Source organism: Squalius cephalus (assembly GCF_949319135.1).
Source record: "Squalius cephalus genome assembly, chromosome: 1".
NCBI lineage: Eukaryota > Metazoa > Chordata > Actinopteri > Cypriniformes > Leuciscidae > Squalius > Squalius cephalus.
Window position 1 is genome coordinate 39072694 of NC_137122.1, and position 26221 is coordinate 39098914.

The window sequence follows — 26221 nt, forward strand, 5'->3', positions numbered from 1 at the left end:
ATATTCCGCCACCTACTGGGATGGAGTGTGAGGCAACGACATCTATCCTGCATAATCATCATATTAAAAAGTATGGAGCTACAAACACTACGGGTTCAATTGTCTATTTGATAAATATCAGAGTATTCAGTTCCTATACTCTCACTTGTATTGTTCGTTCTTGCAGGAAATCCATAATAACCCAGTTATATAATCTCCCCTTGATGCCCATTCAATCTAATTTAATCAGCTGTCCTTCCTTCCACAACATGTCATATATGCTTTCTCAATGCCAAAAATATTCCTTTTACCGCTTCTATATTCGCATGAGCTTTCCTTATTTCATTCTCCAAGCTTACAACTGCATTTTGTGTACTACGTCCCTTTCTGAACACAATCTGATATGGATGTATCAAATTTCTGGTCTCCAAATAAAATAATATTTGAGACATAACCATTCTTTCCATTACTTTGCATATATTTGATGTCAAAACAATAGGCCTATAATTTGTCGGAATTGAGTGGCCTTTCCCAGGCTTTGCAATACATAGGCCTACTACCTCTCCTTGTTTCCATGAAGACGGGAGATTTCCTGATTCCCATACTTCATTGTAAAGCTTTAAGATTATATTTAATGCATTTTCTGATAAATGCTTGATCATATCGTAACACGCTTCATCCTTCTTCACTCGCTGTGACAATGCAAACTGTGTTTTTGATTCTTCGAAGAAAGATTCTTTTTTTTAAATGTTTTTGAAAGAAGTCTCTTTTCCTGCACATGTGGTGCATTGTGGGAGTTGTTGTCTTTCATACAAATGCGTCCTGAAGTTATTTTTTGTCTTTCCTCGGTCACGAAGGCACCAAATTCAAAATTTATTTTACATTTCGACTACATATATGACCCACTTTAAATAAAAAACAATGTTCAAATGGGTGGAATGCCCTTTTAACAGCGTTTCTCAGAAATCACTTACTGCACCTTTAAATTAACTTCAATTCAAAATTTTGTGAATACAGATCACAGCAAAACGAACCTCACCTCTTCTACGTTGATATTCTCTTTAGCGCTCGTCTCAAACAACCTCACACCAACTGACTCTCCAAAGCGCATAGCATCTTGGCTGTCCACAAGCCTTTTAGAAGGATCATCATTCTTGTTTCCCACTGTTAGGGATCATAGTGAAAAGGAATATTAAAAGTTGGCCTACAACAAATTCGGAATATATAACCAAAACATTTATTTTCATATCACAATACACAACAGGGAAGTAAATTAAGTTAATAAAACAAAGTTGTGTGTTTAAACTAACCTAATATTTTGCAGACGTTGTCACAGTTCTGTGAGATTTCGTTTAACCACCTTTTCACGTTGACAAATGATTCAGGGTTTGTAACATCGTTACAAACATCGTTTTCTGAATTTATAGCATCATTACTCCAGTCTTCAGTGTCACATTATAATATGCTGATTTGCTGCTCAAACGTTCTTATTATTATCAATTTTGAAAACAGCTGTTCATATTTTTGTGAAAACTGATACATTTTCAGAAATCTTTGATGAAAAGAGAATTCAAAAGAACAGCATTTATTTAAAATTGAAATTTTAAAATTTTAAAACATTGTAAAAGACATCAATGTCTTAAAAAAATTATTGCTGACTCCAAACATTTAAAGGTAGTGTATTTTATGATCCCCAAAATATGTATTGACAGTAAAATAGGGGGTGGGGGGTGGGGCAGTGTGTAATACAGTGTGCACCTGGCTTAATTCACTTTGGTTGTAAAAAACACACAGAATAAGCCTCACACAATATGAGTTTTATTGTTTAAGTATTGTTTCGTGGCTTTTAGTCCAGTGTGTTAGTTTTGAGACCTTCTAGAGTTCTTCAAAACACTGACCATTTACTAGGCTATGTACTGTAATATATTCTGTATATAGTTTGTAAAAAGCAGTATGTCAAATGAGTAAGATATCAGAATACACAGTATTCAAGAAACAATACCAAGATTACGCACCGCATCTGCTTAGATTCTAAAGTAAGGAACCATTGGACACTGATGACTAATTCATTGATAGCTAAAATAATTTTTACTAACTACACAGTCACAACATTAAAAAAATCACAGTAAATACTACACAAATAATATGAATATTATCAGTAGAATGTAAGAACCAAAATACAAAACACCATAATTGAATATATAACAGCTAAGTAAGCACATATTCCAGCTGCTGAACTCTGGACACAACTACAGTCTCTGTCTCTTCTGGGAATCTCAGGTGTGTGAGTTGAAAGGTTAACATCACATTTCATCCAGTCAGTAGCAATGGACTTCGGGAAAGCAGATTCCTGCTCCAGGCCCCCTCTTTTTAAAATCCAGTAGTTTGAATCCTTAAAGAAGTAGGTGTCTCCTGAGGGAATTGTGGATAAAATGGTTTGAGAAAAAAAATACAAACGGAAATCATTATAAATAAAATCTTTTATGACAAAAGACGCATCTTACCATCTAGAGATCCAATGATATCATCAGGGCGAGAGGGCATCCCCCAGATGGATGCCAGTTTAGGGTACCCTTCCTCCAGCTTCCTCTCTGTTCCCGCCTCATCAAACCTCCAGTACTCTCCACCACTGAACAGGTACGTCCTCCCATTGTGCGGCCACAGAAATACTGCCTCCACTCTCTCTATAACCTGTCCTGCAGAAGAGTGTAAACCCCAATCTGAAAGTGGTCGTGGGTACCCAGGGAGGGACATTGTGTTTCTAAATACCCAGTACTGATTACCTGAGAAAAAACAGAATGAAAAAGACTCAAAATAAATAATACAACAGCCAGTAAAATCTTGTTTTTCAACCACTATTTCTAATATGTTGCATCATCTCAATCTTTCTGTTTACTCTCAATTTCAGTCAATAGCCCCTATAGTATGAAAATAATAAACTATTGCTTGTACTCACTCACTTGTTTAAATACACGCATTTTTACATTTTGGGTCTATTTATTCATTCTTACCAATAAAGAATACAATATATCCATCTCTTCTCTCATATGCAGCATCAACTCTGGTTGTTTCTGGAGGCAAACCGATCCAGAAGCTGTGGATCAGAGCTGGAGTCAAGGACATTAATGAGCCTGAAGGATGTACCCTCCAGTAGTGTGGACCTGATAAAAAGAGAATGGTTTGAGGTAGAGGATGAAACAGAAACAGTATTTTCTTTCATTTATAATTTTGACACTGCAAGAAATTGTAGTCTGCCTCGATCCAGATTCCACTCCATGGTATATTTTAGAATGAGCTCATCCCCAAAGTGGCTTAATTATCATATAAAGAGGAAAGTCAAGTTATATTGTTTCTTCACCACTTGAGTTGATCACATCCTGAGCAAATGGCCATCATCAATTGTAGAATGGGAATGGGTGTGGGACACGGAGAACCATCTCAGACAATGGGGTGTCTCAACCTCATTGACATGCAGACCACGGCATTCACATTAAGAGTGGTAAAACAGGATAAAAAGTTTGAGATTTGGATGTTCTGGGTTCATTTTGACGCCGGTGAACCCAAGGTGCTTTATGTACATTGCCACTGCTAAGCTGCAATAAACTTCTTTGAGATCTTCAACGTTCTCATCATTTTTTCTTACAATACCTTTCTTTCAATTATTTTCAGGAATATGTTGAGGATACCCCAAAGTGAAGTCCCTCTGATACTTTTACACAGTCTACAAATGTTCAAAAGTGTTGTTTTTTAAAAGAAATTAACACTTAAATTCAGCAAGGACGCACAAAATTGATCAAGTGACCGTAAAGACATTCATATTCATTTTTGTAATAATATTTCTCAATATTACTGCTTTTACTGTAGTTTCCATCAAATAAAAGCAGTCTCGATGAGCATAAGCATTCAAAAGCATTAAAAATCTTACGATTTCAAAAAGATTTGAATGGTGTAATTCAAACATCATACCTCTAAAAAAGAAAACCTCTGCTCTGATATTAGCGATTGCATCATAACCTCCCAGACAGCGATCGGCAGAGGCTGCTGGGCTAAAAAAGAGAAAAGCATGAAGAAAAATATAACAACCGCTGTCAAACCTTTCATGATCGCAGTGTTACTCACTGATAGGGAGGATGTGGAGGAGCAGGGGTCGAGAAATGGGGCAGAATAGTTGTGGGTGCAGAAACAGATGGAGAAGGTTTCAAATCTGGCCTTTTTCCTGTATATTAAACACAGCTGTGAGAAATGAACAGATTCATTTATTTATTTATTCACATATTAGGGAGTACCATAGAGTGCCTGTATTCTCAGTCTGTCATCAAGGGGTAAGGTGTAGCTGTGCATGTCTCCCACAGGGCCATAGTAATAAGGCTTCATGATGGAATCATTGGAGGAGGAGTGAAACAGGCCTAAAGCATGACCAAACTCATGCACTGCAACTGTGAATAAATCTGTATTGCTGCTCCTATCTGTGGAAGAAAACATAAAACTTTGAAGCACTTCCAGTTCTGACCCATCTTCTTTTCTTTTAATCTATCTATTGATATCTGTGAATAATGAGATTGGACACACAAATATGTCTAGCATTTGATGTACCTCCATAGCTCCAGCTCTCTCCATCATCAAAGTGTGTGTCACCAGCAAGATCTTCCTTTCCTGGGAAGAATGCATGTGCCAGTGTGCCTCCCTTGCCATCAAAAGGATATCCATCCTCATGGTAGCCACTGGCGAAGGTGACTTTGATGTCTGTCTGTGGTGATGGGTCATACGGAGAAGGGCGAATCCCGTGGAAATGCAGATGGGTGACATCACTCCATGCTCGGAGGGCATGGGCCAAAATGAGCCTTACCAGCCCTGGATGTAGAGTGGGAGACATGGAGGGAGAGGGAAAATCTTGCACGCTAGGGAAAAGAAGGGAGACATGTAAGATTAATATTATATTACATTAGAAAAAGGATACATTGAAAAAATATATCCTGTATATGGTAAAGAAACAGCAACAATATGCTGACCAGGAATACAGTGTTTTTAAAATTACTGAATGCATGGCATATTAGTGCCTGTATATTTTACAATTCATGACCACATATTTTATAAAGTGGTATAATGTTAATATAAGTAACAGTCTATTTGAACTACCAAAATCTGCTTGTTCATTGGGTTGATCATAATTGGCCCGTCCATAAAACATGGCCAATACTCGTAAAGACGGTGCAGAGGGATTATAAACACAAATTATACTAAAATAATGTAACAAATATGAACTAAAATGTATCACAAAAACACAAATGTACATTTATGATAACGAGAAGCGCAAAATGATTTCTATAAAATGTAATCATATGTAATGTCTTGCACAAGGAATGTTATTTCACTGCACATTTCACTATAAATTATACAGTGATTCATAATTTTTACTTGCAAATCTACAGTTTTCATCGTGTATGGTAAGACAACTTACAGTTACGTTATTATTATTATTATTTTTACAATGTATAGAATATTGCTGGGGACTTATCATACCTCCAGGTGATGTCAGTCTTGTCCCAGCTCAACCTTGGCAGAGTGTATCTCCTCTTCAGCTTCCCCTTACCTCTTCTCTTTCTTTTCAACAGATCCTCAGAGCTGATGGCGTCCGGGAGAGAGCATCGAGGTCTGCCCATCATTTCTAAAGTGGCCTGATCTAAAGTTCGACAAAAGTTGAATCATCAGAACTAAAGTGTCAATGCATGCAGAAAGATCACAATGGCAGAGAGAGTTCTGAGGGCTTTACTAGCGCTTCCATCTGAATAAACCTCAAGTGTGACAGTTAAAAACAGTGAATACGGAGATCATCTGTCACCTAGTTTGCCAGTCTCTTCAATACCAGCAAATCGCTGCATTTTACGGACAGCTTCTTCAATACCCTCCCTGGTTTGAAGTCGAGCAATTAGAGAGTCTGGAGATGGTAAATACCCATACCGTATCAACCAGTCCTACACACACACACACACACACACAAACACACAAACAAACAAACAAATATTATACATTGTTGATGTATAAAATAATAATAAAATCAGCTCTGAAAGCAATGAAACATCCCCAAACTTGAAATGAATGAAAACTGTAGACAATAAAGTTTACAATAAAATGATCTACACAATTCATTTATAATATGTGTATCAGATTTTGTTATGACAGCTTGTGTTGTTTACAGTTAGGCTACTTTTTGTAATAGCCTACATTTACTTTTTTTATTAGATTTTATAGGTAAAACCCATAATCGATAACCAGATCGACAATTTATTTCAAATGTTTTATTTTGTTTTGTTGTAAAAAAAATGTAATGTTGAATTTTTATGAACGTGGTAAAAATGGGTAACACTTTAAGGTTCATAGCATTAACTAATTGATGTAAGGAGGAGATCCAGTCAGATGATTTTACTCTTCATTTATTATTTGATTGTCTGCTGTTAAGAAATAAAATTTGACTGGATCTGACTGGATCTCATTTAAAATGGCTTTGCGTGCGAAATTGAGTGAATATGATGGCGGATGGTTTAAGTACCTGCCAACAGTTCTTTGAGAGCCACTCTGAATCGCACCACAGGGCTGTCAACTTTGGAAATTTGCATGGGACGTCCTATGTCATTACCATATGATGCACCGTTGTTATGAGCAGGTCTGGTCCTTTAAAGGACACTTTACAGGAGTATTTGAAATTGATGACGAATTCTTTGAAAAATACTCATTTCACTGCTCTCAGTGAAAAGATTTGACAATCGCTGCTTTCAATTTATGGGTTCAGAACCCCGTAAAAGTGGGGGAAAATTGGGATTTTTGGGCCCATGGCCACTCGATATGCCGGCCCTCATCCAGTGTTGTTGACAACTCCAACCTCTGTACTTGTTTAACCCTTTCACGCATAGTGGTCACTACAGTGGACAGCTATTAAAAATGCATTTTCTTGAATTTGCACGGGTTTTTATGGCAAAGTTGCACATCAATCTCTTCATTGGACCCTTGTGCATCATCCTATAAATTGCAATCAAGTGGCAAGCCTTTGTGTTTCGATTTTTCCCCCCTCCAAACTAAGATGGCCAAGGGTCAGTCATACATGCCAAGTTGCTCCAGAATATCCACCCATTCCTTCGAATCTAGGAGACTCTTGGAGGTAAAAAAAATATTGCAGCATCAAGCAATATCTAATGAGTCATATCACAGTAAAATTTTCCAAGTTTTGATTTTAGATTGAGAGAAAACTCTGATTAATCACATGTCCACTGTAGTGGACGTCATGCATCAACTGCTATATTTCAGCTACAATTCATAATTATAATGTGAATATTGTTTTTGAAATGTAAAACTTAAAAACTTAATCTGCAGTGACTTTTTTACTGTAAATAAATGTACTTGTATTATTAGAAAGTAATTTTCATTGACATTGAAAAAAGTCATGTGATTACATATGTATGACACTTGTAATGCATTACTTTATTTGTTAGATCAAAAAGTAATCTGATTTCATAATGCACGTTATTGTAATGTGTTTTTTTACTCATAACATCAAAAAGTAATCTGATTACGTAATGCATGTTACTTGTAATGTGTTTCTTTACTCATAACATCAAAAAGTAATCTGATTACATAATGCATGTTACTTGTAATGCGTTTCCTTACTCATAACAGCAAAAAGTAATCTGATTATGTAATATGCATTATTTTAATGCATTTCTTTACTCATAACATCACAAAGTAATCTGATTATGTAATGCATGTTACTTGTAATGCGTTTCTTTACTTGTTACATAAAAAAGTAATCTGATTAGGTAATGCACATTACTTGTAGTTAATTACCTGTTAGATCAAAAAGTAATCTGATTAGGTAATGCATGTTACTTGTAACACATTACTTTACTTGTAACATCAAAAAAGTAATCTGAATGGGTCATGCATGTTAGTTGTAGTGCGTTACCCCCAACACTGATCATTTCAGATGAGATTGAAAAAACGTATCGCTAGGTTTTCTCAGAGGAGGGCTATGATAGAAATGTGCATGTCCATCTTGAACATAATCAGAATTATCAGCTAATAAGGGCAAATCTCCATACTCTGGTGCACTGGAGGGAGCATCTGAGTGGTTTCCACAGTTGTACCTTGACAGACTGTAGAAAAATCTGATGGAATCACGTCCTCATGTTCTGATATCAAAGATACGCCAAGTGCAACTTGTATGAAGTTGTATGAAGCCTTTGCAATATTTTGCATTTAGATTTTTTGTATATATTTTATAGTTTTCACATGATTTGATATAATTGTATTGATTAGTTCGTTAAATTCACATACTTTATGTGTTTGATTATTGTCTTATATTAAATCTAGTATATCTTAAGTTTAAACCAAATGCATGCTGTCCACTCAAGTGGACATCTGAAGATCTCTTTGAAAAATTTGTAAAAAAATAAAATAAAAATCAATTCTTGTTTTTCATGCCCTAAGAGCAATAAAAACACATAGGAAAAAAATCCTGACTGAGGATATCATAATTCATGCATGAAAGGGTTAAATTGAGCCAGGTGTAGAAAAGAAACATACTTATTTAACCCAGAATGTGAAATAGTTGTTGCTGCTATAATTGCTGCACAAGTAATGCCTAAAATTCTTTTATTTTCTCTTATAGGGATGCTGAATGATGCATTTTTAGAGAATGCTGATACAATGCTCTCTTTCCAGGAAAATGTATGAAATGATTGAAGTTGTGCATTTGTTGCGAGTTATGTTTGTCTCCACATATTTTTTATATCTACTCCTATCAGTTCTTAGGCATGAATAGATGCTATCTGGAGACTATTTGAATACCATCTATCCAACCAAACTGATGTTTCAAAATGCGGTTTAAAAACCAAGAAAGAAAGAGATGGCCAAATACCTCAGCTCAAAAGAGAGAAAAACTGATGATTTATGCATTCATTCGCTTGTGTGTTTGTATCTATGCTAAAGGGTCAAAGGAAATTGTTTATGCTCCTGCTAAAATCATTGATCGAATTGTATGAGGATATTGTTTAAAAATAATCTTGTGTGAGTCAAGGAGTACTCAAGTGGGGGATTGATGAATCAGAAAAAGAAAAAATGATATTTCTTGCTTATCATTCGCTTGTTTTATCATTAATCATTTGAAATGTGTTTAATGCTTTTCTTTTATTAATCTTTATGCCTCAAATGTAGCTGATTGACTTAGGGTGAACTTTTGTACTTGCTGTTTAAATGAGGGCGAAAGTGTATACGTTTCCGATAGACAGACCACACATGCTCAAGTGTCTCAGAATAAAGTGATACATGAATGTTATCTTAGCTAAACATCTTGCAGTGTACGGGCTAACACCTCACAGTGTGAAAACATGAAAACTAGATAGCCTATGCTTGTGTCTTGTGTGTCTGCTTCGATGCAATTTCTGTACAGGTCAGTCTATCTCTGGACTCCTTCTCAACCTGTCTTTTTCAAAGAGAGATCTCTCAAACAACTTGTTTATCTTTAGGCAAGAATATTATACTCAGAGTGGTTTGAATTATATTTTACTTAAGAAATATTAGATATTTTAACTGTTCATTTTATGTTTCATTATTAAACTTTTAATCCTGATTATGGAATTAATTTTACTCTTCATTTATTATTTGATTGTCTGCTGTTAAGAAATTAAATTTGACCTAATCATCTGACTGGATCTCCTCCCTGCATCAATAATGTATTAACTATGAACTAACAATGAGCAATACATTTGTTGCAGTATCTATTAACCTATATTAGTTAATAAAAATACGGCTGTTCATGTTAGTTCACAGTGCATTAACTAATGTTAACAAATACAACCTTCAATTTTAAGGCTATTAGAAAATGTTGAAAATGCTGAAGAAGTAGGCTATTGTCCATTCTTAGTTCATGTTAACTAAGGTAGTTATCTAATGTTAACTACTGAACCTTATTGTAAAGTGTTAGCTACCTAAAAATGTCTTCATGAAGGTAACATTTCCCTGAAAATCAATTCCAGGCGACAAATGGGCCTATATGCGACTTAATAAAAAACTGAAACTTCTGACCAACATTGCATATGAAATACATTCAAATAATGTTTTTTTTTTTTTTTTTTTTTTTTTTTTTTTTTTATCAAACATAAGCGTTCATATTAATAAACACTTGAAATATTCTTACCACTCCTCGCGCGTACTGATCTGGCATCAGCGCAGGTCGCGCGCTCACAGCACTGAGAAGCGCGGCGCCGATTATTGTGAGAACTGCGGTCATGCTCATTCAATATGACATCAACGGGTTGTTCGCACTCTCAAAACTACCACATTAATTGTAAGTATAAAACAACAGCAAATCACGAGTATATGCTCGATCACAATTAAAACAGCAAATAGAAAAAAATAGAAAAAGACGATCAAGTCACTGAGAATAGCCTATTGGATGTAGGCTATTCTTCATCCACACAGTCACGGTTTGTCCTCTGTTTCATATGACTTCCCAAGAGGGTATTGCTTTGATAAATACATCTGTCCTGCACCCCTCTCTCTCTCTCTCTTCATCTCAGTAGGAGCATCCGTCTAAATATTTGACCCCATGAATGCTCGTGTGACCCCTGATCACAGGTTGCTAAATAACCTCATGGAACTCAAAATAGGCCATGAAGAAGTGAAAAACATGTTTGAGGAGAAAGGCATATATTATAAAACAGCATATTAGAATAATTTCTGAAGGATCATGGGACACATACGACTAGAGTAATGATGCTGAACATTCAACTTTGCCAGCAATAAATGAAATGAAATTTCAAAATATGTTTTTAAAAAAGTGGTATCATTTCTGCAATTATGCTGGGGCGTAAGACCCCCTGGTAAGAGGAAAAAGTACTGTGCATTGTGTTGTGATAAAAATAGACAGGATGTTTATGAGCTGTGGTGCCAGAGAATGAAGAAAGGGAAACATTAATTGCCATAAATAAATAAACCAGGCATGTTGTGGATCCTCAAGATGTCTGTTCTCTTAATCATCATCAGGGCTTCCCTTTAACCTATAGCCTATATATATTCTCAGAGTTGACAAAACATGGAATCACCAGCATCCTGATTCACTGTTTTTTTTTTTATTATTACAGTGCAAGCAACACAACATCTCCCCAGCACAAACATCAGTAAAGAAACAAAGACATGCCTTTGTCTAGTTTATGGTTTATGAAACCAAATATACAACGCTAATCTGTATACTGCAGAAGTGTTTAGCTCTGATTCTCATTGAGCTCCAGCCCCTGGTTGAAGGAGTACTCTGCCTTATGGTGCATTATCAGTGTGTTTTTGGCGAAGTAGAAGCTGTCTGACCGCGTCTCAAAAGGGTGACTGATCATCTCCTCAACTGAAAAAACAGAACATAGGTGACATTGTACACTTACACACGCACCATAAGTTCATGTGGAAATGCATTATATGTTTGTGTGTTCTGTTCCTCACTGGTGTGTGAATCCAGGTCTGGTAAGCAGTAGATGTGTTCACAGGTGTTTCTGCTGTTTGGGATACAGAAACCGATCTCAAAGTCAAACGTCTTCAGCAGTAGATCCCTGAAGTAATGCCTCTCAATCAGCCGAAATTTGTTCACTGCTTTACCACCCACGGTAAACTCAAGTCTGTTCAGAAGAGAGAGAAACCGCTTTGCAAACAAACTATTTTTATAGTTATTGATTCTGATTAAATATTTAGATCTATTCTAAAGGCCCGCTAGCAATCATATTAAAAAATAAGACATACGTGGCTCCAATCTCCCTGAGATTTAGAAAAGCTGGACTGAAATGATACTGAATGAAACGGCCTGCATCCAGCTCTATGACATCCTTTATTTCTGTGAAGAAGAAGAGGAAGAGGAAGTAGAAGTTTTATTTACACAGTGCTAAAGATTGCTTAACAGGAGAATACACTGATGTACATTCAAAGGAAACAATACACAATAAACACACAACACCAAGTACAATTTATCAAAAATACATTTCAAACAAGTAGATTTTCAGCTGAGACTTGAAAACGAATAGAGAAGAGATATTACGAAGAGAAGGGGGCAGTGGGTTTCATGGCTTGAGAGCAGTAACACAAAAATGATCTTCCACCTAAAGTCGACAGTCGAAATCTAGGAATGGACAAAAGGCCAAGTTCAGATGACCTAAGAGACCCAGTGGGCAGGTATGGGCGTATTAAGTCAGAGAGGAAGAGAGGCACAAGTCCGCAGGAGCGTCTTAAAATGAATGGGTGAAGCAACAACAAGTGAATAATGTGAGCATTGCATCTGGTCAAGGTAAGGTCACTTTTCTACATACTGCAACCTTCTACTGTGCTTCTTCGGTAAGCCAATAAACAAGGCATTGCACTAATCCAGACGTGAAGTAATTCATGAATGTACCAAGGTTTCTGCATCAGCCAGATTGAGAGAGGAACGGGACGTGCAATATTATCCAGGTGATAAAAAGAGCTTTTAACAATTGCAGCAATATGGGAACCAAAAGAAGAGTCAAATAAAACACCAAGATTGCAGACAGAGGATGAGGGTTTAACAAGAACCCCATCTATGTCAAAATACAGATTCATTCTTTTGACTATATGTAGTGGAGCCAATCAGCATTATTTCAAACTATTCATATAAAATGGTCAACTGAAATAAAGCTGAAATATAAATATTGGATGAAAAGTTAAATGAAAATATATAAATAAAGTATATAATAATTTATCAATAATACAATATATAATCATATATTAATAATACTAAGGGTGAAATACAAGACATTTTTGAAATGCCACTGCACATAATGTCCACTAGAGGGCAAATGACACATTTTACACCTCATTGGCATAAACAGTTCAATCACAATTACAATCTGAGACGTCATACTTGGCCAAGTTACGTGTCATTTACAAAAACACACAGCACAACAGAAAATAAGAGAATGCAATGTTGAAAACAAACTAACATACCTGTTGGACAGTGTCGTTTTATGTCCAGAATGACTGATCCACCTTCCAGGTCTCTTATTTTGAAGCGTGAGAAGCTAATATTGTAGATATTGTCTTCTGGGGAACACAGGTAATCTGCACACATAACCAATAACAGTAAAGAAAAGAAAAATATTGTGCACTAAAACAAACAAAAACACAAATAAGCTTGCGCCGTCCTCACCGTCTGTGTATCCTGGTAGTCTGAGGACATACTGAGGGGTCACAGGGTCACCTGGCTTCCAGTCCAGCAGCACCTCCTCTTTAGCTGCAAGTCCTTCTCCTGAAATAAACCCATTCCAGTCCTCCACATCCCTCTTATCCCCTCTGCCCTGCATTTCAGCTATTTCCTCCTCATCCTCTTCAGCTTCATCTTCCTCTAGTTCACTGTCCTCGCCTCTCTCAGAGGACAGTTCCTGCTCCATTTCTTCCTCACTCTGTAGTACTTTGACAACCTCACTGTCCATCTACAAATCTTTGACTAATTTTCCTCGAGTGTTTCTGTCAGGTTAACTAACACAGGTTTATCTGTTGTCAGGCACTCTCTGTGATTACCCTCAGCTCTTCTCTCATAAACTGTGTCTCAGTGACTCAAACAGATTAAGGCTATCTCAAACAGCTAATCCAAGCCAATCCTCAATTAAACACGGACACAGCAACTATGGCATCAATGAAAGGACAAAAAGGAATATGAGATGAACAGAAAGAATTGAATGTAGATATGCAGTAGAACTAAGATATGGAGGATAGTGAGTGGATACAGAGAAAGAGATTACCAGGACTGATATGTATTAATAGAGACACAGATAACAGAAAAAGTGGTGATGAAAGTGAGATGTTGATCTCACAGCTACCTATAGTCATGTGAAAAAGAAAGTACACCCTTTTGAATTCTATGGCTTTGTGTATCAGGCCATAATAAAAAATCATCTGGTCGTTAGCAGGTCTTAAAATGAGATAAATAGAACCTCAGATGAACAACGACACATGACATATTAATTACACCGTGTCATGGTTTATTTAACAAAAATACAGCCAAAATGGAAAAGCCATGTGTGACTAACTAAGCACACCATATTATTTAATTGCTTGTAGAAACACCTTTATCAGCAAAAACTTAAAGTAATCATTTTCTGTATGACAGTATCAGTCTCTCGCATTGAGGTTTGCATGCATCTGTTTATGCACAGCTCTCTTAAGGTCCCACCACAACATGTCAGTCTGGTTGAGGTCTGAACTTTGACTGGGCCTGTGCAACACTTTGATTTTTTCTTTTTCAGCCATTCTGTTGTAGATTTGCTGGTGTACTTGGGATCATTGTCCAGTTGCATGACCCAATTTCAGCCAAGCTTTAGCTGTCGGACAGATGACTTCACATTTGACTCTAGAATACTTTGGTATACAGAGGAGTCGACTCAAAGGCCCTGTTTACACCTGGTATTAAGATGCGTTTTGTTTGATGGGATCACAAGTAGACGAGGGAGAAGTGTTCTCGGTTCCGGCTGACCTAATTTATGCAGCCTAATAATCCTTTTACATGAATTGTAGAAATTGATAATGTGTTATGTGTATGCCAGGTTAAAGAGATGTGTTTTCAGTCAAGATTTAAACTGACAGAGGTTGTCTGCTTCCTGAACAATGCTAGGAAATCTGTTCCAAAGTTTAAGTGCTAAATAGGAAAAGGATCTACCGCCTGCAGTTGATTTTGATATTCTAGGTATTATCAACTGGCCAATATTTTGAGAACGCAATAGACGTGAAGGACTATAATGCGTTAAGAGCTCGCTCAAGTACTGAGGAGCTAAACCATTTAATGCTTTGTAAGTAATTAGCAAGATTTTAAAATGTATACGATGTTTAATAGGGAGCCCATGCAGTGTTGACAGAACTGGGCTAATATGGTCATGTACTTCCTGGTTCAAGTAAGAAATCTAGCAGCTGTGTTTTGGACCAGCTGGAGTTTGTTTATTAAGCCTGCAGGGCGACTACCCAGTTGAACATTACAATAATCTAGCCTTGAGGTCATGAATGCTAATGATATCTCCCAAGGGTAGCATGTACAGGGAGAAAAGCAACGGCCCTAGAACTAAGCCTTGTGGTACTCCATACTGAATTTGTGATTGATATGACATCTCTTCATTTACTGCTACAAACTGATAACGGTCAGATAAGTATGATTTAAACCATGCTAATTCAATTTCATTAATGCCAACATAATTTTTGAATCTATTCAAAAGAATGTTGTGGTCGATAGTATCAAATGCAGCACTAAGATCACTAAGATTTTTCTAATTGTACTGCCATGAACTTTAACATTTAACATGCTAACTGAGGTGCTAACTGTAGAGTCTGAGGTGTAGTTCTTTGTTTTTTGCATTGTCTCTGAGCACTGTATGGTCTGACCTCGGGGTGAATTTGCAGGGTCATCCACTCCTGGGAAGATTGGCAACTATTTTGAATGTTTTCCACTGTGAATAATCTTCCTCACTGTAGAATAATGGACTTCAAATTATTTGGAAATGGCCTTGTTACCCCTCCCAGATTGATGTGCAGCAACAGTTGGTTCTCTAAGATCATTGCTGATGTCTTTCCTGCTCGGCATTGTTAACATGCACCCGAATGCTCCGGAGCAGCAAACTCTTTTATAGAGGTGATCACACTTGCTGATGATCAGTTAATCAAAGACATTTGATTAGCGGCGCCTGACTGCTACTCACCCTCTTCATTCCTATGGAAGAAGTAAGGGTGTACTTAGTTTGTCACACATGGCTTCTCCATTTTGGCCATGTTTTTGTTAAATAAACCATGATACGGTGTAATATATCATGTGTTGTTGTTTATATAATTTCAGGATGTATTTACCTAATGTTAAGACTTGCCAAGGATCAGATGATTTTCTATTATGTCCCGATACATAAAACCACAGAATTCAAAGGGGTGTCCTTTCTTTTTCATATGATCGCAAATATCAGGAGTGGCTCTCAACTAGTAGGGTCTTGGACAAAAAATGGGTCACGGCTGGCAAAAATAATGCTAATGAAAAAAAATGCATTCAAAACTTTGGAGTCAGTGAGAATTTTATTTTTTTATTTTTTTAGGCAAGGATGCATTAAATTGATCAAAATTGACATTGACTTATCAAAGATACTGATATGGTTAAAAAGGTTTTATATTTCATAGCCATCATAGGTTCCACAAAAAATATGAAACAGCAACATTGATAATAATAAGAAATGTTTCTTGAGCAGCAAATCATCATATTAGAATGATCATGTGTCACTGAAGACTGGAGTAATGATGAGAACATTTAAATCATATAAATTGTAATATTTCATAATATATATTTTTTTCACTGTATATTTTTATTAAATAAATGAAGCCTTGGTAAGCATAAGAGACTTCTTTCAAAAAAAAAAACAAAAAAAAAAAAGCCTTACTGAACCTAAACATTTGCATGGTAGTGTATGTCTGTATATCAAAGGCTGTGCATCCAATTCAAATCTACAGTATTTTGGAACAACTTCATCTGTCACTTTGTACAGGCTAGTCAAAATAGATATCATCATGGAAAGGTATAATAACATATGTTACATAATAACACCATGAAGAAATTTAATCAAGAAAATATGACCTAGACTACATTAAATATAGATTGACTTGCATGGCATGTGTTTTTTTTTTTTTTTTTTTTTGTACATTACAGGCTTTGTGTAGTAAATATTAATGTTAGATTTTTATTAATCAATAGGGTGGGTCCCTAGATGAGGGACACACACAAAATGTGCAGTGGTGGGGCGTACCCAGGTTTGAGAAGCACAGGTGCACAGGACAAAACTCTAGTGACATCTATGTCATCTTGTCAAAACAGTACTGTGGTGAGTCGGCGTCCTCATTAGAGTGATGTGCAGTTGATCAATCTGAATGTGATATGAGTCAACAGGATGTGTTCAAATATGTGCTCTTTATTTGCTTCCACAGCAGCACTGATGGAGGGAAGAGGTGGAGCCACTCAACCACATCCTCTTCACCCCAACCTCTCACATCATTCCACTGTTGGCATGGTGATCAAACTGTCATTTCCTCATGTCACTTCAAAGTTTCAGCTAGGGGAGAGAAGTATCCCAGAAGGCACCACTGCGCAAACGAAGAAATCACAGTGCGTCAGGAAGAGACAACGTGATGAGTTCTGAACATAAGGTAGAGTGTATTTGTTTCTGTCAGTTGATTAAACCTAAACGAGAAGTAATACAGACATAGCTTGTTTTCGAGTTCTCGTTTGTTCTTAGTGAAGTACAATGCAGTGTGGATTTTATGCTGCTTTGTGACGTTGTGTGTTCGTTGTAGGCCTGGAGTGTTTATAGTCAGGCAAGTCAAATAAAATCGAAAAAACTATGTTATTTGGCAGTGGCTATCAGTATTAGAAATTCAAAGGGAAAAATGGCAACATTTAAAACATTACAAAGTGGGAAACACGTGCTGGGCAACACGACTTATTTTTGCACTGACTGGCACACCGGCATACTGATCTAACAAAACCTAAAACCAATAGAATTGGGTGTGTGTTGTTTTTTGCTGAGGCGGTATATTCAATTGTTTTTTACAGTGATTACAAAATAAATAAGTACATTTATTAATAGTGTTACACGATTCTATGCAGCCTCTAACTGCATAGATTACAGTATGTGGTAACACTTTAAAATAAATTTCAGCTAATGAATACACAACAAAACATTGTGAACTAACAATACTTTTATATTATATTTATTAAAATATATATGCATACACACAGTACTGTTGAAAAGTTTGGGGTCAGATTGATTTTATTTTTTGAAAGAAATTAACACTTTTTTTCATTAAGGATGCATTAAATTGATCAAAAGTGAAAGTAAAGACATTTATCATGTTGCCAAAGATTTCTATTTTAAATAAATGCCGTTTTTTCCCCCAACTTTCTATTCATCAAAGAATCCTGAAGAAAATATATTTCATCAAAATTATATAGCAGCACACCTGTTTTCAACATTGATAATAAGAAATGTTTCTTGAGCACCAAATCAGCATGATAGAATGATATTCATATTTGCTAACTACAAAGATTTTAATGGTACTAATGCATAATGCACTGAACTTTATTATAAGTGAATTCATTTTATTTTCAAATGTTTTCCCGTCATGGCTGTACTCATGTTGTCTCGATCTTTTACAGAAGTCACAATGGAGATGAGTTTACTGTCCATCACAGTGTGGTTCACTCACTTCCTCATCGCCTCAGCTCTTTATTACAACACACTGCCAACAAACACCACGAGTGACTACACTGAAACCACCCAAATAACTCCAGCAACAACAAAAACAAACCAAGAACCCAAGATCCTAATAAATGCAACATCTTTCTCACCTCTGACCACAAAAACACAGGAAAGCACAACAAATTTGCCCAGTGAAGTGCATACACAGCCAAATACAACCCCAAATGTGACGTCCACACAGGAAACAACATCCCTGCATCAACACAACAGCAGGACTCCATCTCAGAATGGCGTGATGGATGATGACGTAGGTGTTAGCAATGCTAGCAGTGTTGCAATGAGCCACACAAATACAAGTCACACAACAGTTTCCACTAACTTTGCAAGACTGACGCCACAAAATAATGAAACAGTAACAATGTCAACTGCGAGTTACACTGATGAAGGACAGCCAAATACAACCCCAAATGTGACGTCCACACAGGAAACAATATCCATGCATCAACACAACAGCAGGACTCCATCTCAGAATGGCGTGATGGATGATGACGTAAGTGTTAGCAATGCTAGCAGTGTTGCTATGAGCCACACAAATACAAGTCACACAACAGTTTCCACTAACTTTGCAAGACTGATGCCACAATATAATGAAACAATGTCAACTGCGAGTTACACTGATGACGGACGAACAGTTCAGACTGCAGACACCTTATCAGACCTGCTCAGCAGTGTCTCAACAGTTCCCTGGAAAGACAGGACAGAGAAAGAGGATGATAGAACAAAAGCAGATGAAGGAAATTATGAAACGAACTCCACCCAGGCCACATTTGCTAATACGAATGAGTCGATAGGAACACTGAGTACTGAGGGAAGTTACAGCTTCACCAGTGAACACAGAGAGGAACCTTATGACACAGCAGCAAATACAATTGGTGTAAGTGCTGCAACTGCAACAGCGGGAAACGATTGGTCAACATCACAAAGCACAGACATTCCCCCGATCACACCGGCTTACACAACAGCACGAGACCCAACGGTTACAGATGCACCTGAATATCACACCTCAATAGGTGGTGTCAATCACTCAACGACAGAGCAGAATATAAACAGATTCACGAACTCTACTGTGCACACAGGAAGAGAAAACATTACAGGAACAGACACACCCGGTGGTACCACCACCTATAACAACAACTCTATCATAACTGATGTCCTAAACGATGCCACAACCAACAAAACAAACAAAACTGACACAGAAAGCAAAGCTTGGCCTACATGTTTGAACCCAAACCCCAAATCTCGTCAATCCACACTGATGTGCTTCATCACAGTGTGGACTTTAGCAATGACTGCTACCATATTCCTAGGGATAACCATCTTCCTGTGGGTGCGTCTGTCCGTCTTTAAAAAGAAGATGAAGCGGAGGGAGAAGGGAGGCCAGAAGTGCGAGAAAGAGAGCCTTTGGGCCGACCCCAAAGCATCGGTGCAGGAGAGAGTGGAATTCTGGTATGTCAATGGATCCACGATGGAGGCCGACAGGAAGCAGAAAGACAGAAAGAGGCAGGCGAGGATGAAGATAAAAGGACAGGAACAGGACAGGAATGAGAATGACCTGTGGATTCAGCCTAAAGTGACAGTGGATGACATAACAGAGTTCTGGTACGCAAACAGACGCATGAAGGAGGAGAGGATGCCGGACACCGACACGTAGTTATCAACTTTGAAAGACACCACAGGAAACAGTGTGGACAGATGTACCTTCAGGCTTCTGCCAAAAACACAAGGAGATTTTGATGGAAACTTTATTTGAACAAGTAAATAAGACGTTATGTTTGTGATCCAACATGGACCTGATTTGTGCTCAGCTGTACACTGTAAAAAAAAATCCAACTTCCATTTTGTCAGATATTGGAATTTTCATAAATATGAGTTTCCTATTCAGAAATTGGACATGAACAGCCTCTAAAGTCGCGTTGGGTGATCCATAAAAAAGCCAAAAGTGAGAACTGACTGTTCATTTTTATTCGTTTTTCCCACAACATCTATGCATATCATATTGTATTTGTATGAATTTTTACACAATAAAAATAGGATTTATTTGAATGAAATTACAGACTTGTCAACAAGCTGACTATCTAGATGTAGTGAATCAAATTGGGAGGGTAATGTTCAACAAATGGGATGCTGTATTTTATTCTAAATCCATTGGATATGGATAGAAATATCTTCTATACATTTTGGCTTTAATAAGATTTCCCTAGGAAATAGACAAAAATTAAGCTGCGGTCCAATTCTTTTCAACAACAAAGCACTTGAAAACAACAAACTTGTAATTACAACTTGGGAAGTAGGAAATTTCCGATAGCACATGAAGGCAATCCAACTAACAGACAGCTGAGCATGTTCAGTTTGATCACTGATTATGCACTTGAATAATTTGTGATTTGGGTCAAAACATGGGGACATAATGTCAGCATAAATATATGTTATTTAGAATTAATATATGTGTTAGCTCTGTGTAATGTTTTTGATTACATTTTGTTGTAAAAGTTGTGTTTTCTTCTGTGAAGTTTCTTCCATTTCTATAAGTATACACAACTTCTTTGGTGTACAGAAGTAATTATATATAATCTTTTCCGTTTGCTCAAATGTAAACACTATTTGTTTGTCTAACTTTTGTTCTACATCACAATTTTGTAGTCTTAATGCACATATTAACTTAAAATGCAAATTTACTGAACTTAGATCCACAAATAAAAACACATTATTTATTTTAAAAATCCATCTATAGAACTTATTATGTTTGATGAAAGCACAGACCTATTTCGTTAATTGTTAAGTTGAAACAGCATTAGTTTCCATAAGTTACTTAAAAAAGTCCTGAAGCTAAACAGTGAGATAAACAGATTAACATACAGTGCTTTTCCTTCCTTGGAAAAGTGAAGGGAACACAGAAACTTTAACCACAGTCATTTTTGCTACACTGTCGGAAAATTCAGAATGTTTCTGGCTTATTAAAAAAAAAAAAAAATCCATTCCCAACCTAAATAAAAATACACAATATTTAATATGCAACTTTTAGTGATATGTTTTGAGCAAACATTATGAAATCTCATAGTGCGTCTCACTCTTGTAAAGATAAACTGAAATAAAATAAATATTGATTCTGAGATTCACCATTTTGAGAGATCTAAAACAGATAATGCAAGTTTCTGTTGTGCATGAGTGGTTAAAAAGAGTGAGAGACAATGCCATGAAAAACTGTTAAATATACTCAGAATGAGGAAATGATAGTGATAAGTACTGTGAAATAAAACGTCAACAGAAAGAAAAGATATCACGATATCACGTGCATGTAAAAATGCCTAAATTAACATTTTTTACTAAGATTTTCAATTAGCAAATCCTGTGTTCGTTACTTAGATTGAGAAAATGAGAGGGCAGGACATACGTCTCTCAGAATAGTTTAAGCAAACTTTACTTTTTTTTATTTTATTTCTCACTTCTCTTAGTTTGCAATACCCTCCTCCACCCAAAAAACACATATCGTGCACATGTACACGCATAGACTCAAAAAGACACGATTGCACTTAACAGCATAGTTGTACTGACAAACCAGAGTCAAAACCCACAGAAGTGTCAACACACCCTGAGCTTCCCATCAGGGCCATGGCTTCTCTTTTTCTACTTCAGCCTCAGATAATAATGTACATATCAAGTACTTTTTTGCTCGTTTTTTAATCTTTCGGCTGCAGCGTCTCTCGTCCAGATGCAGGCAGTGATATGACATATTGAGAGGGAGGAGAAATGAAAGAGGGCATGTAGGAGTGAGAGAGGAAGAGAAATGAACAGGATATAGGTGTGCACTGCATGCGAAAGTGTGTAGATTTTTACATGTGCAGTTTGGTCTTGGTGGTTGGAGCTTGCAGTGACTTAACCCAGAGGCATGAAGGTAAGTGGCAATTGCACTTATTCATAAAGGGATCAAATGGGAGACAAACTGTAACCAGTTTGTGGCTGTGATGTTATAAGATGCTTGAGAACAGGGAGACCACATAAAGAGAACCAAAAAAAAATCATTACATGCAGCTTGGAGAAACAATGTCACGGTGACACTCAAATCACATCTAGTAACTATGGTAAATGTGCACTGAAATAACCTGTGGACGTACCTCTATTCTGCCCGTCAAATGTGCAGCTCATCTGGTAGATAGAGCATGGCGCTAGCAACGCCAATGTCATGGGGCTCAATTCCCAAGAAAGTCACTTTGGATAAAAGCATCTAAGTACATTCAATTTAATTCTACCTTCTAGCAATAAATAAATAGATAATATAGGAAAATAGAACATAATAGTAAGAAGTGTTTCTTGAGCAGCAAATCATCATATTAGAATGATTTCTGAAGGATCATGTGACACTGAAGACTGGAGTAATAATGCTGAAAATTCAGCTTTGCATCACAGGAATAAATTACATTTTAAAAGATTAGAATAGAAAAAAAAGGTTATTTTAATTTGATATAACATTTAACAGTGTTACTGTTTAACTGTATTTTTGCAGCCTTAGTGGACATAAGAGACTTCTTTTAAAAGCACTCAGAAAATCCTATGAACCCCAAACTTTACATACTTTTTTATATGTATTTTATATCATTTATATTTTTTTACATTTAAACCAAAAAAAAAAAGAGTAATCATTTTGTGACTAACTGTCTTTTTCTTCCGCTGTCTTTTTTACTGTGTCACATGTTTATTTCAAAGCTAGATTCGCTTGTGCTACACTGAAACAGACACAGAGAAGAAAAAGGAAGAACAGGGGTGTGTAAAACTTTCCGGCCCAGATTCACGCAAGATTACCTCAGCAGAACACCAAGCACACAGAGAACAAGAAAAACCAAAACAATGAATGACTTCTGCCAGATGCTTTCCTTTAATATATAGTCAGGTGTTGGAGGTTTCCTACAATTTCTATCACATTCTCGAGCCTCAAAGTGGATCTCCAAAGACATCAGCTCACCTGAGCAATTTTGTTTTGCACAAAGACAGAGATTGCTGACTTTTCAGGCAGTAGTATGAGCATCATGAGGCTCGTTTTTAGCAGTTTACTGCTGTATCTTGCTCTTGGAGCCTGTTTCAAGTTCACTGATGCACAAGTGTCAATAGAGACAGATATCACCACCACTGCAGTACCGAATAACATCACTGAGGGGGCAAAGTTCAGTTCTGAAAGCACCACTGCTGGACCACTGCAGGACATCAGTGATGTCTCTGAACTACAGACAACACCAGATCTGTCTCCCACACTTGTTTATCAATGGAGCACCATGCTTGAAGAACCAAAAGCTGTGAATACCATGCCAGTCAATAGTGAGACTGAACAAACAACAGCAGAATTCGCTCCTGAAACAACAACACCTGATCAAATAGAGCAGACCACAATGATCACTACTATTGTGCCTCCTAATGTGGAAACAGGAGTAGCTGAACAAATAACTTCAGACGCCCCAAGCACACTTCAGTATGAAACGACTGTTGGCTTTACTTCTTCTGAGTTGACCAGTCCTAAAGAACATCCTACAGATGAAATCACCACAGCAGATGATCCTATGTCTACTGAATCAACAGAAGCCCTCAATCCCACATCCATAATGTTTCAACCACCTGCAGACTGGACTGAGTCCCCGTCTAACCCCATGGAGACCAGCACAATAACCTCCACTGCAACTCTAACATCATCTTCACAGTTGTCTCAAATTATTCCTGAAGGGCACTCACACTCGGCGTTTGATGACGAATCAGTCTCCACCCAATTTACCGCTGTCACCACCGGTGGAAATGTCGAGCAAAGTATGCTTCCCATACAACCAAACTGGTTATTAATAATCGTAGTGTGTGTGATCGTCATTTGTGTGCTATGTGTTGGCATGATTCTGTTTGTCCAATGGCGAAAGAAAAACGCCTCACGGACATTTGGCCCCATGTACGTGAATGGACAAAGTAAACGTTCCAAGAAGAAAAAAGGGGCGGAGGATGACGCATGGGCGGGGCCTGTGAATCTGGAGGCGGGGGCTGAATGTGACGCTGAAGTACAGGAGGGTCTTCTGCCTGATGAAGGGAAAAAGGATGGAGACGATATGGTGCTCAGCACTTTCGCCGCCCTGGACGAAGGTGACATGTCTAATGGTGGAGTGGGTGGGGAAGGTACTAAAGAGGCGCAGAAATGGGAGAAGCAGGAACCTCTGCTTTACATAGATGAGGATGTGGGCGAAAACAAGGCAGGAGAAACACTGGCAGAGAACAAGACACAAAAAGGAGATGACAAAAGTGAAGAGAAGGAGTTGAACGGAGGAGAAACGTTCTGTCTCACCACAGCCGTCTAATAGACTTCTTCAATGAATGAATATTAAGGATTTAACATAATTGACCATCTTGATTACATCATGTGTATCAAACAAGGACTAAGCAGGCTAATATAGATTTGTAAATAGGCTATTGTTTGACCATCACAATTCATTATTGGTGCAATGTATAATGATCTAAAACGCTCAAGGCCCATTCACACCAAGAACGATAACTATAAAGATAACTACAGTATATTAGCGTCCTCACCAGCGGACGATATTGGATGGATGGATTCTGATTGGCTGTCAATATTTTTATCATTCATCAGCTGGATAAAATCGCTCTGAAAGTGACTCCAACGATATTGTTTCTCTGTGCCGTTATCGTTATAGCTGTGGTGTGAGCTCTGCTATATGTTGCACATTTTATTTGTACAAAGATGAGTAGGTTGTGTATTTTGTACCACATTTGCAACTGCTTTTTATAACTTTATTAAAATTTAATTTTAATTTAATCTTAATTTTTAAATGTTGTGTTTTGTTACATAGGGACTACTGAAAAGACATTTAGAAGTTTATTTTAAAATGCCAAGTATTAAAAATAAAAAAAGCTCTGTAAACATGTGCATTTTTGCAACACTATAAGCATATCGGATTGGGTAATGTTCGACACACACTTACAGGGTTTCTGCAGGGTTTGGTCAGTCAAATTTAAGTCTTTTTAAGACCTTTTTATGACCATTATGATTGAAATTTATGACCTACACAAATTATGAAAAATTAATTAAAATTCTTTTCAAAAGTTTTTTTTTTAATTGACTTTCATTGAAAGTAACAAGATGTATTATTTAAATGCCTAAAGACAGCTCCAACGCCTTCTTACCCAGTGTGCAATATGCTTGATACTGATTATTTGCAACGGGCTTGAGCCAACTACTAAACACACCATCATTGAGCCATGGCTCGTTAAATGTACACTTTCCCATTGTGATAGACCGGGAGATTTCAGTTAGGGCTGGGCAATATGGCCAAAAACAATTATCACGATAATTGTTTTATATTAGTCAATATCGATAATTATCACGATAAATGTCAAATCTTTATTTCTTTCAAGTTTAAAGGCAGACTGTTGCTTCTAAGTGAAAGTTGTAGAAACCAGAGCGTTAATTGTGGTTTTAAACTAACTTTACTCTTTATTGTCAGAAAATATAATGACAAACACTTGCTAAAACAGGTGAACATTTCACAAATCTGAGGTAGGACATTCAAACATTTGTCCTTAACAAAATAAATATCTTTATTGGGAAAATAATTACTTAGTTTCTGCATGTGCTAATAGGAGTCAAGTCTTGAAACAGGTTTGTGTTGCCGAACTTTGATGGCACGTATCTTCAGGAAATGTATGAAAAACAGTAGCCTAAATACATTATTAAATACTGTAAATATTCCATTAGTCCTTTAATACATTATCAGCACTAATAATATAATAAAATTAAATATGTATATCCCACATGGTGCAGTTAATATTACTAGGCTAACGTTACAGTAAATCCATGGTAAATGATGGGAGATTCTAGACGGAAAACCCTTCTGGCTGTATCGTTGTGCAGAGTTTCTCCTGTTGGTCAGAGCTGTTTCATCTGCCTT

At 37.0% G+C, this 26221-nt stretch overlaps 4 protein-coding genes across 5 annotated transcripts; 2 read left to right on the top strand and 2 right to left on the bottom strand.

Moving 5' to 3' along the window:
- Positions 1-1777: 1777 nt before the first annotated feature.
- LOC307161051 (matrix metalloproteinase-25-like) lies at positions 1778-10474 on the bottom strand. Its single transcript, XM_079875515.1, has 10 exons — positions 10166-10474; positions 5819-5951; positions 5500-5659; positions 4573-4877; positions 4266-4445; positions 4099-4195; positions 3946-4025; positions 2991-3140; positions 2484-2762; positions 1778-2391 (listed from the first exon to the last, which is right to left on the bottom strand). Exons 1-10 carry the CDS (start codon positions 10262-10264, stop codon positions 2135-2137), a joined length of 1740 nt encoding a protein of 579 aa, XP_079731641.1. The 5' UTR covers positions 10265-10474; the 3' UTR covers positions 1778-2134.
- Positions 10061-13577, bottom strand: LOC307161229 (protein unc-119 homolog B-B-like). The gene is made up of 5 exons (XM_079875852.1): positions 13169-13577; positions 12967-13080; positions 11755-11845; positions 11461-11633; positions 10061-11365 (listed from the first exon to the last, which is right to left on the bottom strand). The coding sequence occupies exons 1-5, from the start codon at positions 13449-13451 to the stop codon at positions 11232-11234; spliced, it is 795 nt and encodes a 264-aa protein (XP_079731978.1). The 5' UTR covers positions 13452-13577; the 3' UTR covers positions 10061-11231.
- A 3459-nt stretch (positions 13578-17036) lies between these two features.
- LOC307161159 (uncharacterized protein) lies at positions 17037-21410 on the top strand. Its single transcript, XM_079875725.1, has 2 exons — positions 17037-17181; positions 18191-21410. Exon 2 carries the CDS (start codon positions 18199-18201, stop codon positions 19942-19944), a length of 1746 nt encoding a protein of 581 aa, XP_079731851.1. The 5' UTR covers positions 17037-17181; positions 18191-18198; the 3' UTR covers positions 19945-21410.
- Positions 21411-22001: 591 nt separating this feature from the next.
- Positions 22002-25095, top strand: LOC307161102 (uncharacterized protein). 2 transcript variants are annotated; one of them, XM_079875625.1, is made up of 2 exons: positions 22002-22185; positions 22995-25095. In XM_079875625.1, exon 2 carries the CDS (start codon positions 23306-23308, stop codon positions 24611-24613), a length of 1308 nt encoding a protein of 435 aa, XP_079731751.1. In that variant the 5' UTR covers positions 22002-22185; positions 22995-23305; the 3' UTR covers positions 24614-25095. The 2 variants fall into 2 exon arrangements, with proteins under 2 accessions (XP_079731751.1, XP_079731752.1); XM_079875626.1 differs by having other exon boundaries at positions 22084-22185; positions 22999-25095.
- The last annotated feature ends 1126 nt before the right edge of the window (positions 25096-26221 follow it).